Source organism: Mytilus edulis, chromosome 12 (genome assembly GCF_963676685.1).
Source record: "Mytilus edulis chromosome 12, xbMytEdul2.2, whole genome shotgun sequence".
Lineage (NCBI taxonomy): Eukaryota > Metazoa > Mollusca > Bivalvia > Mytilida > Mytilidae > Mytilus > Mytilus edulis.
In genome coordinates, this window is record NC_092355.1 from 5,534,574 (window position 1) to 5,552,061 (window position 17,488).

At 31.2% G+C, this 17,488-nt stretch overlaps 1 protein-coding gene across 1 annotated transcript; it reads right to left on the minus strand.

Annotated features, from left to right (window-relative positions):
• Positions 1 to 16,648: 16,648 nt before the first annotated feature.
• Positions 16,649 to 17,488, minus strand: LOC139497374 (uncharacterized). Its single transcript, XM_071285586.1, has one exon. The coding sequence runs from the start codon at positions 17,486 to 17,488 to the stop codon at positions 16,649 to 16,651; it is 840 nt and encodes a 279-aa protein (XP_071141687.1).

Sequence of the window (17,488 nt, forward strand, 5' to 3'; positions counted from 1 at the left end):
CATGGACGCATTTGTCAACATACCGTCGAACACCAGAGAAGCGTAAATCAGGGACAACATACGTGTTAGAAGAGCCTTGAAATCAATTTGAAAAAGATAGATATCGAAAGTCTTTGTTTTCTGACACTCTTTCGAATTTGAACACCAGCAATGTGTAAATAAGTTTAGAAAGTGTCACTAATCATGTTTCTATCAGGAAAATGTAATCGTATCTTTATAAATTGTGTGCATGTTTCAAAGCTATTATATTATTTTGTAAGATATGAAAATTTATTTAAGCATCTTGAAATCAATCGTTACACCAGATTTTTTTGATGTATCTGTATAACACCACAATTATCATATTGAAAGATAAATCGTTTATTCATGTATATATTTACTTAAAACATTATCCTCAGGCATTTAACATGATTGCCAATGTGACAACTCTCTACCATATCCCAAACGATCTAGGTCATCGATCGGCCTTAAACAATGAATAAAACCAACACCTCATTGTAAGTTAAACATTCACTGATATTACTAATGTAAAACATTTCAAAAGAAAATGCGTACGATTTTATTTTAGTACAACACATTCAATAAGTATGATATACAGCAACGAACGACAAACACTGGATGACAGGCTAGGCTCATGATTTGGAACACACAAGTACACCGAGTATATCCCTAGTGTTGTTTTTTTTAAACAAATCGAATGCTCCGTTATGAGTATACCTATAAACTTTCCATATTGAATTCACCGTGTATTAGTTTGATTTGAATTGTGCTAATTACGAATGATTTAGACGAAAAAAGTAAAATGGAAAACAGTGTTGTTTTATTTTTCTTTCTGATTTATGTTCGTATAGTCTTATTAGCCTTACCTTTTTTTAATTTTAGTTTAATTTTAATTTATTGAATGATATGTCTTGAATACAAAAAGAAAAGAAAGCAATAATCAACGATCCAGACGCGACAACATAAAATTGGACATTTTTTGATTTTTTGCAATTAAGATACGATAAACTTCAATAATGCGATTTTATCAACGTTTTCCTTTAGAATTTTCACAGAGGTTAAAAACATATATAGGTATCGATAAAAGGTGTGTTGCATTTTCCCTATGTTTTGGGAGTACAAGTATTTGGGCAAAATATTTATTTTGTTACTGTGTTGCATTTGAACAGCTCCAACAATATGTATCTTCCTCTTACAAACAAAAAGGCGAGCGATACTAAGGGGATATTCAAATTTCGTTATTTCAACAAAACCGAAAACCCAACGCAAATTAAGGACCACAAATAGACCAAAACGTTCCCAAACCACTTCTATTGAAACTAAAAGCCGAACAACATGAATTAAAACAATAACTCAATAAAAATATAGATCTTCAAAAACATTTTACAAATTTTGAAAAATATGAAATTTAAAATTGAATTTACGAAATTTATAGGTTAGAGTCGATACACATGAGACAGTTACAGTTTCAAATAGAGTAACCACTCTTGACAAACTGATAGGGGACAAAAGACGACAAGACGTACTACTAACATGAAGTCGTTTTAGAATGTTTACTGACATTTGCCAATTGTGTAAATCACATTCTCAAAATATGTAAATATAGGAAATATATATAAATGTGCCAATATAATTTCAAAAGTGTAAATTGACATTAGTCGTTGGAATGTATTAATAGCTTATGAAGACTAGTTTTAACGTGTTTTACAATTTATAAATAGTTTTAAGAGGTATAATTTTGTAATGCGGATGTGTTAATATTACTGGTGCTTTGTTCTTTTGAAATTTATAGAACGATCAAAATGATCTTTAGTGAAAGTGTTAATAGGGTCCAAAAATGATTACAATAATGTCAATTGCTTTTTTAAATAAAGAATTAACCTTAACAAATACAAATTGGAGTTGCACATATTATATATTGATACAAATAATGTAGAAGTCAATTAAAATTAAGAAAAAAGCATATATCGATTAATAATTTAGTGAATAACTAGACTTCACTTACATTTTTGTACTACCTTCAACTTTAAATACAGGATACTACAGATATATTAAATATGCTCGATATCTCAATTACCACAATTCTTTCCTATTTGCAACGATAGCAACATTAACAAATATACCAAATGCGACTTATCGACGATTTTATACCTACAATGATAGTATGACCGGACTATTTGGAACTGTGCAATGAAAATAGTTTTTAAACAACATTTTATTAATTCAATTGTTTTAATGTATATTCATGTTTTGCATTTATTTTTTTATTCTTGATTTTGTTGTAAATTTAGGCATAAGTGTTTTACACGGACTATGTGTCACAAGCTTGGACAAAGGACTTAAATGCATTTGCTCTATTCATTTAATTATTTCTTCTCTGTAACAGTTTAGACAATGATTTACACATACGTGTCGGACACTAATTACTCTTTTAGTCTATCGTATTTTCTATTTGGCATCTGTTAATCTTCTTAATCCTTTAATTGCTTGTGCTTATATATATATTGTTATTGTTTGTATGTTACATAACATTTAGTTTGGAGTTTTTAGTTCGATGTTGCCGGACTGTTAAATGAAATTCTAAGGAATGAAATATTCCTTCTTGATTTACATTTAGCCGAAACGCCATTTTACCCGGCTACAATAGCACGACGGTGTCATTAGTGGCACTTGTACTGGCTATCATTTCCTAACCTTCCCCTTCTGTGTTGCGGTCTATGGTTTCACCTAGTCGGTGTTACGGTTCTTGGACCTCATTTTTTAGTTTTCATTTATTTTGTTATTGCTATGGATCTTGCTTTATCATTATATATTTTTATTGGACTCCATTTTTTGCATGGTCAGTTTGGTGTATTTTTTCTGCTTTTAATTTTAAGCTCAAGCTGTTGAAGATATACATCTGCTTCGTTCTCTTAAAAATGAATCCAATTGTATTCACTGATTATTTGGTGTTGTCTTATCATCTTGTAGGAATGCTATGGTTTATACAATATAAATATAAAATGCAATCTAAACATAAACAAGATTACATCACTTCTTGTTTTACTTCGTTTATTGATAATCCTCCTTTCATAGGAGCACTTAACAAATGCTTTTACCTTAAATATGTTTTGAGAAAAAAGTAACAGTTAAAACCTGCTGCACTTTTTTAATCATATGCTTTGCTTCATGGTATGATAATTCAATTAAAATAAATATTACGAGAAAGCATTTCATGAACACAATCACTTCTAAATATTATTGAAATATTAAAACTAATGTTTTTTTCAGCTGAGCCTAGCAATATACAAGGTAATTTATAGACAGATTGTCTAACAGTGCCTTTACAATCTTTGTGATTGCGCTAAAGTGGTGTCCTTTCAGTGCAATTTCAGACAAATAGCACCCTTCTGCTATAAAATTCAAGCTAGAACTTTGATACACACAAATTAATTTAACATATGTGTTTTGGTCATTTATGAAACAAAGCAAAAAAGTTAGATAGATATTACTATCTTGTAACATTTTAAATGTTTATCATGTTCTTTAGATATTAACTAAAATAATCTGAATAGTTCTTGCTTTGGAATGCATATTGTAATTGTCCACAGGAAGAAACCATCAATACCACCATCAGAATTATTTACTAGATGGTTCCAATATTATGCATTTTAATTTTTTTTAACAAGGTTGATTAAACTATATTCATTTTGGAATATTATCGTCTTTGCGTTTGTTTTTATGTTTCAAACGTATGCAATCTTAAAATATCCATCGACAAAGCTACGCAATGCAGTCGGAAAGCTGACCCGGTTTAACCCCATTTCTTAAAGCAACAATGGACGTCATGTGATTACCATATATGGGCATTTTTTTACCAAAAAAAGTGAAGCTCGTTTTTTAGAATTTGTAGTTTTTTGCATGAATTAAAACTAATTTCCTTTTAAGTGACTATTCTTGAGTATATAAGAAATATATTACTCAACTCAATAATGGATTAAACTCATTTTTTTCTCCCAAAATGTGTCTTCAAAGGCAAAGTGTGACGAAAAAAATTGGTCACAGAAAATTAAAATCGTAATTTTCTTTCTTAACTTCTCGGGAAGCTATGCTGAAATTAAATTATGTTATGTAACATAACTTGGACTATGATATGTCAAATTTGTGCCAGTTGATATGCTAAGATACGCAAATATGCCAGTTAGATGTGTCGATATTTCTGGCGAAGCGGGGCCGACGGTAATTCACGAGCTACGTCCCTTTGTTTGACACTATCGTGAACAAACTTGTTATATCAAGCACCATATGCTGTTATTTACATGTGGATATTATTAAAAAATATCTTATTAAATATATTTTAATACTGTAAACATGTGCCAAAAAATAAAGAAACACATGTTATCACTTTTCAGAACTCAGTCCCTGTGAAATAGACCCTATGTGTCCCTATGTGCCATAATAGGGTTAATAATTTAATATTAATTTAATATTCCAAGAGTTAATTTAACATTCATATTTTGGTAAGTATTTTTACTGCTGCAACCAAATTATTTTAACACAGAAATAAGTATCTACTCAATTTATACAAGGGGTAGTCTAAATATTCATGAATAATGGATCAAGACAGTATTAAAATGATAAAAAACAGGAATTCCTTTTCATTACTGACACTTGCAAGTTGGTCCTACCTTTTTCATTTAAACTTAAACATGTTAAAAGAGATCATAATGAAAGTATTTTAAAAGTAAAATCTTCAGTATTTTAAATTTATAAAAGTAAAATTAGTTTGCAATCCTTGTATGAACAAACTAAATATAACAATACGTGTTGTCTCATTGATTTCATGCAAGTTTTAGTTCTAATGAATGGACTCAAATTATAAAAATAACACACTAAACCAATAAATAAATGGTGCTAATCATGAACTTGAAAATAAATAAGAACAAAATAGATTCAGTCTCAGTAATATTTTTCCCTTTCTATTTGAAAAAAATAATAATATCATTAAAAAAACTATGCATTTTACATTTATATAAAAGTATTTCAGAGCAGTTTCTGGGGGCTAAGTCAACAATTATGTTTTAGATCACAAGTCAAAATGTAAGTCACACTTCATGTCAGTATGATAATGCTTTGAATAAGATTGATTAAAATGATTATCTGAAAGAGATTGTTTGAAGGCAGCAACCATTTGTTTTCAGGGAGGGGGGAACTATGGATTTTTGCCAGACAAGTTGAAACCAATTCTTCTCTTTCAATTTTAGCATTTCATTTAATGGCAGCTGAGGGTAAAACAAACTTTTTTTTCAGGGTCAAAAACAAATTTTTTTGTATCCAAAAATTGGAAACAAACTTTTTTTTCTATCAATAGCCACCAACCCCTACCCCCATCAGAAAATCAAATGGTTGTTGGCTGCCTAAGTTCAAATTTAGGACAATACTTTCTCATTTACTGTTGCAGAATTCCTTTATCACAAAAAAAATATATTATTATAAACAACGAATGTGTTTTATGTCAGTCATCTAAAGCAGTTAAGGTTGTGCAAAGATAATATAAGATTTCCTTACCTTGTTTTAGTTAAGTCATACATTTCACTGACTTAAAGAGAATAATTAATCCAGTCAAATATTCACAGCTGATCTCGTCATTACTTTTTCAAACAAACATACTAAATGTGTGAACATGACTGTGTTCAGATGCCAGATGACATCGATGTGTGAGACCGAAAAACTACAATGTCAAAAAATGTCTTTTTTTTGGAATTCAGTTCAAACGGGGTTTCCCAAGGGGTAATAGAACGTTATACTTTGTGATTTTTTAAAATTTTGAGATACATATTATTAATTGTTTGTATAGTACATATAGTCTTTATCAATCTGTGAAAAATAGAAGAAAATAATTTTTAACGCCGATCAACGGCATTACGGGATCGTTAAAACACGGCCAATTTGCCATGAGGGTGGTAAAGGGTTATTTTCGTGCAACGTGATCGCCGTTTTTTATTTCACGTTCAACGTGTTTTTTATTTTTTATTTGACGTTCAGTCGTGCAAGACGCGTGCCTCGTTCAACGTTTTCTGCTTATTTGATTTTACGTGCGTCGTGATTTTCAAAGTCTTATTTTGCGTGCTCGGTATTTTTCAAATAAAATTCAAACACTTGGCAGGGATCGTCAAGAAAACTTTTTTAAAAGCCGTGAACCAATTATATCATAAATGTGTATACTAAATCGGGAATATTAAGTAAAACAAAGAGTTAATATATACAAGAAGACAGTGATTCAGTCACAAAGGTTCACATAAAAGTATTTATTTTTCGTGCAACGTTTATTACAGAAATTATTTCACGTTCAACGTGAAATTATGTCTTATTTCACGTTTTTTTCGTGCAAGCACCCTCCCCCCCCCTTTTACCACCCTCTGACATGTTTGAGAATTTTTTCCTTTTGATAATAAACTTCATGCTTAACAAATCGAAATAAATCTATTTCAGACCCTAATGGCAAGTTGGAAACTGAAAAAAAGATAAACTTCCAAATTGGCGCCAAAAAAAAAATCTGCGAAATTAACGCAATTTCAGAATGGCGGGTTTTAATATCAGTCCCATTGTTGTCGTAAGAAAGTAGCAACAACGGTCGTTTCTAATGGCTTGCTTTCTGACTGAATGAATGGGATCTACAACAGAACACATTACGTGTAAAATGTGTCGGAATGAAATATGAGAAGCTGGAGAGTTCTCACGACCATTGATCTTCAAATACACATTCATTAAAATGATATCAAATCTAATTTCAGATGAACAAATCGGTTGCCTTAATAATAACAACAATCACTTTCTTTCATAATCTGGTATTGATATTCAAAGTCATAAAAATGTATGTCAAAACTGATATTACTCATATATAATAGAGAATGGATATCTGGAATGTGTCATAGAGACAACAACACGACCAAAGAGTAAATAACAGCCGAAGGTCACCAATGGGTCCTCAACACATCGGGAAAATCCTGCTCCCTCAGGTGGCCCTTGATACAAAAATTTGAAAATAGACGTCATAATAACCTCCTAAACATATAAATGAAACTAAACTTAAAGACAAACATACAAGACTAAAAATGTGTGATATTTGAAATTTAATATCAATCTAGAGGATCAAAAGAGGCTGTGTCGAACACCTTGGTGGTTTGGCTGTATCTTGAACATGGTTTAGTGGAATAGAATTCATAACACAAATTCTTTTTTTGTTAATTTTGTTTTGTTAATTTTGTATTGTAGATATTTTTTTCTCTTTACAGTTTGTTTTGTTAAATCAAAACAGAAATTAGGTATACAGAGCTAACTAAGGTCAATTACTCTAGTAGAATTTACGAATGATTTTGATACAAATATGAAGTGTTTATATAAACTGTCTCAACAATAATTTTACATATTAAAAGCATCTATCTTTCTTTTATAGTTTTTCAGAAAATAGTTAAAAACATCAAAATAAGTAATAATCATTTTTAAAGAACAATAAATTCAATTAAGATTTGAATGACGATTTAGGCTATTTAACTTTTTCAAAGCTCGAGCTTAGTGATCAATTGTTGTATTCGTTGTTTCAATCTAGCTATCTATTACAGGTGTTTAAATATAAGGCAAAATACAAATAAATGGTACATATGGTCATCAAAGGGCAATAACTCCAATAAGTCCCCCTCTGACTAATTTGGCCGTGTTGCCTGATTTTAGATATTTTTTCAGTTACCATTAAACGTCTTATACAATGTAGTTATAATGTAAATGAACAGTAGTTTGACCTCAACATCCTGAAAATTTCTGGCCTGTATTAGTTATTTACAAAACTTATCCAATATGTTCTTTGTGTAATGATGACTATGTTAGTTGGTTCATGGAGCCATAGTTCATATTTTACAAATTATATACCACCGTGATGATTGTGGCGAAGTTTGATTGACTATTTCTCAATAACAGAGGAGAACATGTTTGTAAAATATAACGGACGACGGCGTAGACAGACTATGAGAAAAACTCGAATATTAATCTTGGTGTATTTGATAAGTTTAACGGCCCTTTGGTCAAAGTAAGAAAATGACACTACGCATGTTAAGATAGTATATATTTAGTATCAAACTGTTTCAAGATTAACATGTGTTATGTGTTTGACATTTCCGGTTTAAAAGTTGTAAAAAAGTGACCATAATAAAACGTTCTATAAATTGTGATTTCATGGTGTTAATGTATATGTACCGTTAGAGGCTTTTTCTGTGTAATGAATACATATTTATAGATTTGTTGCTAAATATGTCGAAAGCATGTGGCTTTAATGTTGAATTGTCTAAAGCATAATCGTATACAATACTGAATGTATAATGCATATGCGCTTAACATTCAATAAATGTCAATATAAGGTGTGAAACGAGCCTTCGGGGATACATGTACAGACGAAACAAGTCACATAAATAAAGTTAACTATAAGATATATTTCAAAAATCGGTTTAAACAATTTTACAAGTTGATACAAGTGAGTCACCATTAACGGTCATAGGTACTTGTTGATGCTAAAACTGCTGAATAGTATTTTCTGCAGTTCACGAGGATATTTGTTGTCGGTTTACAAAAGACTCAGTTGAACCAAACACGTGCAAAATAATAGTAAAACTGACAAAACTGTATAGCTTAAAATACAAAAAGTTGGAAAGTAAAACTACAAATGCAAGATGCTGAAGTTGTTAGCAACCAAGCAATAAAATCTGAACACACATCGAAAGACAACTCCGAAATATTAAAACTTCTCACAAAACAACAAGAAATGTTAGAAAAGCTACAACAGCAAATTAATATGTTGTCTAACAGATCTAATGTTAAAACATATAGTGATTCAACAAACAATGATGTATATAATAGCCATAAACCAATTATTTGTTATAATTGTAGTGGTAAGGGTCATAAACGTCCAGAATGTTTCAAGCACAAAGAAGTGACGAGAAACACAGAAAACACAAACGCGTGGACAGTTTAGAGGTAGAGAAAGAGGTTTTCGTGGTAGATATAACCAAAGAGGTAACAAATTTCAAGGTCGAGGTGGTGTTGTTCCTAATGACTCAGAAGAGGTAAAAGAGTAGCTTCTTATGCGGTGAGTCGTTCAGTAGAAGATACTACAGTACACGTAGAATCCAATTCATTTCAGAGTAATATTTTTAAAAATATTGCTAGTAAAAGTCCAGAGACAGAAATTGTTGTTGAAAATCAATCAGTTATAGCGCTTATAGATACTGTTTCTAAGTTTTCAACAGTTACTGAAACATATTTTAAAACATTATTACAAAGAAACCAATATTACACGATATAACAAGATGGATAAAGTCACTGGAGCCAATGATTTACCGATCCCATAGTTAGGTTATATTGAACTCAACATGTCAGTATCGAAAACAATGATTCCAAATGTTGGTTTTCTTGTTGGGATAGATACTGATAACATTAGTAAATTACCATTTCTACTAGGACGTATTTTTTTTATGATGATGAAAGGAGTAGTAGCCCTTATGCTGCGCCCGTAGTAATAGTTCGTAAGCATGACAAGTCTATTAGACTGTGTGAAGATTACAGATCATTGAATAAAAAAACAATACGTGACGCTTATCCACTTCCAAGAATCGAAGAGGCATTAGACACCTTGCACGGAACAAAGTTTTATACCACGCTAGACTTATCCCAAGGTTATTATCAGGTAGCGACCGATGAAAGAGAGGTCTTTATGAGTACCTTAGGATGCCAATGGGACTTTCTAATAGTGCAGCTACATTCCAAAAAATAATTGAAGCATGGTTTAATGACAAAAATTTTGAAATATTATTGATTTATTTAGATGATATTCTTATCTTTTCAAAGACAGTAGAAGAACAGTTAGAACGCCTGGAGTTAGCATGGTTTGAAATTAAAATTGTCAAAATGTCATTTCTTCAAGAAGGAGGTAAGATACTTAGGACATGTTATTTCACAAGATGGCATTAAAACAAACCCAGACAAATCAACATCAATACAGGATTGGAAAGTACCTACCACCGAAAAAGAACTCCGTTCATTCCTAGGACTCTGTAGTTACTATAGGAAGTTTGTTCCAAAGTTCAGTAAGATAGCTGCTCCGTTACATGCACTCATTACAAATGGAAAGAAGGGAAAATCAAAACAATTTAAGTTACTTAGCGCTAAAGAATTTCAAGAAAAATGGGATGCGAAGTGTTTAGAGTCGTTTGAAGAGTTAAAACAGTACGTTCGCCCATTTTAGGCTTTCCCGATTTCAAAAAGCCATTTCGTTTAGAAACCGATGCGTGTATAAAAGGTTTAGACGCTGTTCTATCGCATGAACAAGAACAAGGAACTGTTGTAATAGCGTACGCATCACGCAGCTTACATCCGCATGAAAAGAACATGGAAAACTACAGTTCTATGAAACTTGAAATGTTGGATCTAAAATGGGCTGTGACCGAAAAATTCAGAGACTATTTGATAGGAAGTACATTTATAGTGTATACCGATAACAATCCTTTATGTTACCTGCAAACTGCAAAACTGGGTGCGGCTGAAATGAGATGGGTTTCTCAACTTGCACAATTTGACTATGAGGTCAAATATAGATCAGGACGATTTAATGTCAATGCATATGTATTGAAGCAGGAATGCATTAGATGTTGAGACAAACATTAGACAAATCGTACAAAGTTCTTCCTTAAACAAATTGCGAGAGTGTAAAAACAATGATGTACAACACATGCATATAAACCAAATAAATTTGACTGATCAAATAGAGACAATGTCAACATTTCCAGAGTATACTGCAGACGAAATAAAACAATTACAAAGTAGTGATAATGTTCTTTCTGTTGTTTTAAATTTTGTAGAGCAGGGTAAACTAACAACACAGATGCTGACGAAACAAACGAAACCAGTGAAGAAGTTACTCAGGAAATTTGATTCATTGGTGATAGACAACGGTATTTTATACAGAAAGATAAATGACATAGAATTTGGTGAGTGTAAACAGTTAGTAATACCAGAAACATTGAAACACTACGTTCTTGAAACTCTACACAATTTATCCGGACACCAAGGTACAGAACGAACATTAGCACTATTGCATAAACGATGTTACTGGTCAGATATGGTAAACGATGTAAAACATTGGATCAAAACATGTGAACGTTGTTTAGTTGCTAAAAATCCTTTACCAAGAGTTCGTCCATCAATGGGTTCGTTAATAGCAGGTAAACCACTAGATATTTTAGCTATGGATTTTACAATTTTGGAGAAATCTTCAGATGGTAGAGAAAACGTTTTAGTACTAACTGATGTGTTTACTAAATTCACACAAGCATTTCCAACGAGAGACCAGAAGGCAATAACCGTCGCTAAAGTATTATTTTTTTTATTTTTTATTGATCTTTTTGGTGTTCAAGCTACAGTGCATACATACATACATACATTTTTACAATATATAAGTGATTGACATATGGCATAGTCATACTATTGATATTTTACGAATAAGACATAGTAAAAACAAATACAAGTAAATGATGTGAATAATCGGTATATGATACAAGTAAAAGATACTTTGGAATACATTAAATATACATGATCATATCGAGAATAAAATTTAATTAATAACTTCCATAAATTCCCCCCATCTGTCGACAAATGACTCGTGCTTGTCTTTAGAAAGATATAAATATTCTAATAACTCCAGACGTCTTTTCAAAAATTTGAGAAAAGATTGCACAGATATAAACAATCTGTCTAATTGTGTGTACTGTACATAATGAATGTAATATTTTGCCTGTTAAATACAATAGTTTAACACTAAGTTATCAGAATTCAATATACCAAAAATGACACTGTCTTTATTTAAAAAAAATTTTACTCCAAAAACTAAATGCCACCAATTAGAAAATTCTCTCCAAAATCGTTTTATTTCTATACATTCAAAAAATTTATGCTCTATAGTTTCTATTTCTTTACAACTGGCACACTCATTAGTTAAAGAAAGTTTATATTTTTCAAGGAGATAATTATGTGAGACTATTCTGTGTAACACTTTATATTGAAAAGCTTGTAGTTTGCTTTCAATAGTACATTTAAAAGCTAGTGAATAAATATTGTTCCACTTTTCGTCACTAATTTCTATATTAAAACTTTCTTCCCACCTTTGTTGTGAAATAGGAGAAACACTTACCCGATCGATAAAAAGTGAATATACATCTTTAGTATATAATTTGCTAATAGGCATTTTTTTATTCTCATGCTCAAAAACGAATCCAAAAGAGTTGCTCTTAGGTGACATGTGTTGTTGTAATAACAAATCTTTCCAGTCACGTGGTATAGCAAGTTTAATAGAAAGAATGTCTACAAAAGTAACATTCAAATTATATTTTTTGTTAATAGCGTCATGAGACAAAAATTCGCCTTTATCATCTACAATATCATTAATGAACCTTATGCCTTTCGTGTACCAAGATCTGTAAAAAATACTCGTTCTGTTAACCTTGATAAACGGATTGAACCAAATAAATTCTTTTCTGACATGAAATGCATTTAACGGGATGAAAATACCCTTGAAACGTTTCCAAGCAGATAGCACTTCTATATAAAAAAGAGGTGCTTTTAAATTTAAAAACTCAAATTCACATCTGCTCATAAATAAGTCCTCTAAATCAAAAAGGGAGAAGAATGCTTTGGAAACATGTTTCCATTTAGAGTCATGTTCTGACAAAAATCGTTTTACCCACATGATACGAAAGGATAACAGCTGTACTTCAAAATTTGGTGCTTTCAGTCCCCCCTCGCTAGGAGACTTTTGAATAACTTCCGATTTAACTTTCGGAGTACTATCATTCCATAAAAAGTTATTAATGTCTCTTTGTATTTTAATTACATAAGATCTTGGTACATGTGTAGATGAAATGACATAAATAAGCTTCGATATTGCAAGTGATTTAAGAATTACGATTTTACCGATCAAGGAAAGGTTTCTGATCCTCCACATTTTAATAATTGATTCCATTTTTTCTATGCATGTATCTAAGTTAGAACAAACCATTTCATCAAAAGCGTTAAATTTCAAACCTAAGGTTTTAAAACCATCTGTCCATTTAATAGGAAGGGAACCTTCTTTGTTAAATTTATTTCTTCCAATCCATGTTGCTTCTGTTTTCGAAAAATTGACTTTTAACCCTGAACACTTCTCAAAATCATTAAAGGAATCTAATAAAATTTGCGCAGAAAATACATCTTTCAAAAAACAAGTGGTATCATCAGCCAACTGTGAAATTTTTATTTCAGTATCCCCAATTTTTATACCTGATATATGGTTGTTCTTACGAATATTTATTGCCAGCAGTTCAACAACCAAAATAAATAAAAAAGGAGACAAAGGACACCCTTGTCGAACACCTCTCTCAATTTTGAACGGACTAGAACTAAATCCATTATTAACGACAAGACTAGATATATTTGAGTATAAAGTTAAGACCCATTTCCGGAACTTGCTACCAAAATTAAAACAAGCCAATGCTTTTTGAATAAATTTCCATTCTAGCGCCTTTTCGAAATCGACTAGTAATATAAGCCCTGGATAATTTTTTAAAGTAGTAAACAATATAATATCAGCAATTAGTCGTAGATTTTCACCAATATATCTACCAGCCACATATCCTGTCTGATCCGGATCTATAAGTTTCGGAAGAAATAATTTCATTCTTTCCGCAATAACTTTGGCTAATAATTTGTAATCAAAATTTAAGAGAGAAAGAGGTCGCCAGTTCGACAAGAGTGTTCTATCTTTATCTTTCTTTGGAATAAGAGTCAAAATACCCCGTCTTTGGTCTATTGAGAGGGTTCCGGTCTCGAAGGAATATTCATAGCTTTCCAAAACATATTTTTTTACATCAATCCAGAAAAATTTGTAAAACTCAGCGGTAAGCCCATCTGTACCAGGGCTTTTATTATTTTTAAATGTTTTTAAAACTTTAACGCACTCAGATTCTGAAATATCTGCATCGCATATATCCTTTTCCAGATCTGTTAGCTTAGGAATAAAATTTAAATCAAAAAAGTTAGAATCACCTGAATATTTATCAGGGTCTTCTTTTGATGAGTACAGATTTTCGTAGAAATTTCTCTCTTCGTTTATAATTTTTTCTTGTGACAATATTTCAATGTCGTTTACAACTAATTTGTTAATACATTTATTTTTATAATTACGTTTTTCTAATGATAAGAAATATTTTGAATTTCTTTCATTGCCTTCGCAGTGCTCGGCATGTGATCGTATAATAGCCCCTCTTGTTTGATTATTTACTATTTGCTCTAAATCTTCTTTAACAATATCTAATTCAATTAAAAGTGTATTTATATCTTTATCTAAATATGTACGAGAGAGATTTTTCTGAATTTCGTCTTGTCGTTTGTTTAAACTGGACTCTCTTTTCCGCAATTTCATGTTTTTATATTTGGAATATTTGACGGTTGCGCCCCTTATTTCACTTTTAATGTATCCCATTTTAAATTTTTATTTTCTAAATTTTGATATTTATCATCACATTCTGATAAAGTATTTTTGACTATATCCACATAATCTTTGTCTGTCAATAAACCCGAGTTGAATTTCCAGAAACCGGGACCTCTCTCACTAAAGTTTTCGCCTGACAGTGTCAACTTGATAAGACTATGATCAGATTTTATAGACGGAACAATGGATGTTTTTGTAACACTGCTTGACAAAAAATTCGATATCAACCAAAAATCTAAACGACATTGTATAAGCGGGGTTCTTTGACGCCAAGTATATAATCTAGAGTCAACATTTTTTGTCCTCCAAATATCACATAAGTCAAACTCTTCTATAAAATCTTCTAATTTACTCGTATATTTGACAGGTGTGTTATATTTTGAACCACCCATTTTGTCTAAAGATGGATTTAGTATCGTATTAAAATCTCCACCCAAAACGAGATTTTGTTCCAACTTTTCATTTAATAAAATTTTTAATTTTTCAATATATTCAATTTGGTCATTTTCAAAGTTTTTGGTCGGTGTATAATAATTCACAAAAACAAAATCTGTGTTATCAATTTCAACAGTTAGAATGAGATACCTTCCGTTTTCATCTGCAATTTTTTCCTTTAATATATAATCTGTTGAGCTGTTAAACAAAATAGCAACACCTTTAGAGTTCGTTTCCCCGTGCGAAAAATAAATATCTCCACCCCATTCCCTTTTCCATATAGTTTCATACGATTCAGTACTGTGTGTTTCTTGCAAGAAAATGATGTCGCTTTGAAATTTTTTTAACCAAAGAAACATGGATTTGCGTTTAAAATCGTTTCCAAAGCCATTTACATTAAGAGAAGTTAAATTGATACAATAATTAGCCATTATCTAGTTTTGGCTTTACAGTCTTATTAATTTCATATGTGATACACTTAACGTAGTTGAACATTATATAACTAAGTAGAAACAAAATACAGAAAAACATATCAAATATACAATACAATACAAAAAGAGAGAGAGAATTCTCTCTGTTCGGTCTGCCTGACCTAAACCATATAATTAATGTGAATGTTTGTTATATTCATTGTTCATTCTCAATAAAACGCATGTAACTTTCATTCATTAATAAAAACAATACACTATAGGTTTACCAGTTACGGTTTAAAGTACATGTAACTTTCATTCATACATAACAACATTACAATTTACAACCTTTACTATAAATGACCCAATTACAGATTGAAATACCCGTGCACAGGTACACAGACATTCTTGTTGATAATTTTGTTTACCTTTTCTTGCCGACGTACGAATATGGGACACAGTTATATAATGGCAAATATGTATTTTGATAGAACTGTGGATTGCATTGCATATCACTGGATTCATGTTTTTGCATATATATATATATCGGATAGTTTTTTAAGATTTGCATTGGGTGCAAAACGTATAAAATTTTTTTAATATATACATTTTTGTTCGCCAACATTGCTGGGGATCGAAAGGATATTCGCACTTTACAAAAAAGGAAATGAGAATTCATTTTATAGAATACCAGTATATTGGATTATTCTAACGTGTGTATGTGCAATTTATGTAAATATAGTGTCAACAACAACAAAAAAGTGGGATTTTTTTCTCCCGGGATTATAGTAATACACAGGGAAGATGATTACTTTCATGATGTCTGCGTGCCGGTACCGTGAGTAAATTTTGTTATATAAAATTACAATATACGCTACATGTATTTTATTGACTTATTTTAATTCATGGTGAAATTATTTCGGATAAAGTTGTATGTAAATTTAAAATTCATAAAAAGTAGTTTTATCTACAGATTACCTATTAAGGTAATTCATTTGAAATTTGCTTCTTTATAACTCACTGGAATAATGAATACTCTTTTTAAAAATAAAATAGAGAATTGAAACTCTTAAGATACTTTGAAAATAGTAAACATATAGGATTTGAAAAGAGAATACATGAAACTAAATATATAATATCTAACAAATTATAAACCTGAAAGAAGAAGAAAAAATGACATTCAGCATACTTTACTGCATGTTTATTGTCTATCAAGATGAGTTCAAACAACAGTAAATTAGTTTAAAGTTTTTATTGTTTACATTTTGCGGAGAGCCGATTTTACTCCCTCCAAGATAATATTGTTTTTTCTTGAACCTATCTTTGCTGTACCAGATGGAGGTGTACGTGAGGAAATGATAGTTATGTTGTGTGCATCTATTTCTTTTAAATAGTCAAGTATCCTTGATCCAATTCCGTAGTCTCTGTCGTCATCGTACCCGTCGTGTGTATGTCCGTCTTTGTCTGTAAACCGATATACCAATGTGTTGTATGTACATGCAGATACTGGGCCCTGCATTATTTGTCGGGCAGCTTCACGAACTTCTGCGTATGTTGTGGTGACAGCAGCTGTGACACAATAAGTATGACCATTGTCACTAACTTCATTAGAACTAGTTTGTTCAAATGTACCAAATTTAGACTTGTTACTGGCATCAAAAATAGCTAAAGCTTTTGGTGTTGACACTTTTTCCACATATTTAGATCCACTTTTGATGAAGAATAAACTGTTTCCTTTAATTTTAGTGCCTACATCTACTTCTTTGTACTCCTTTTGTTTTTGTACTAGTCTTTTTCTGTTTTCACGCATATCGTCTGGAAACTGTGGAGTTATGTATATGCCATTTAGTAACTCTTTGTTTTGTTTGCCTATTGTTCGTGCAGTGTTTATGACATGCTCCCGGTCATTGTAGTCATGGAATTTAACAACTATAGGACGGGTGCTGTTTTTATTTGTCTGGGTCCCTATTCTGTGGGCTCGGTCAATTTTAATATTTTCAGTTATTTTCAAAACATTTTTGAAAATCAATTTTAATTCCGCTATTACGTTTTCGTCATTTCGTTCATGAACCCCTATTACTATAGCATTTTCCCTCAT

What these genes read in the sequence shown, in the direction of transcription:
- LOC139497374 (XM_071285586.1), bottom strand. Translation starts at nt 17,488, where the DNA reads ATGAGGGAAAATGCTATAGTAATAGGGGTTCATGAACGAAATGACGAA.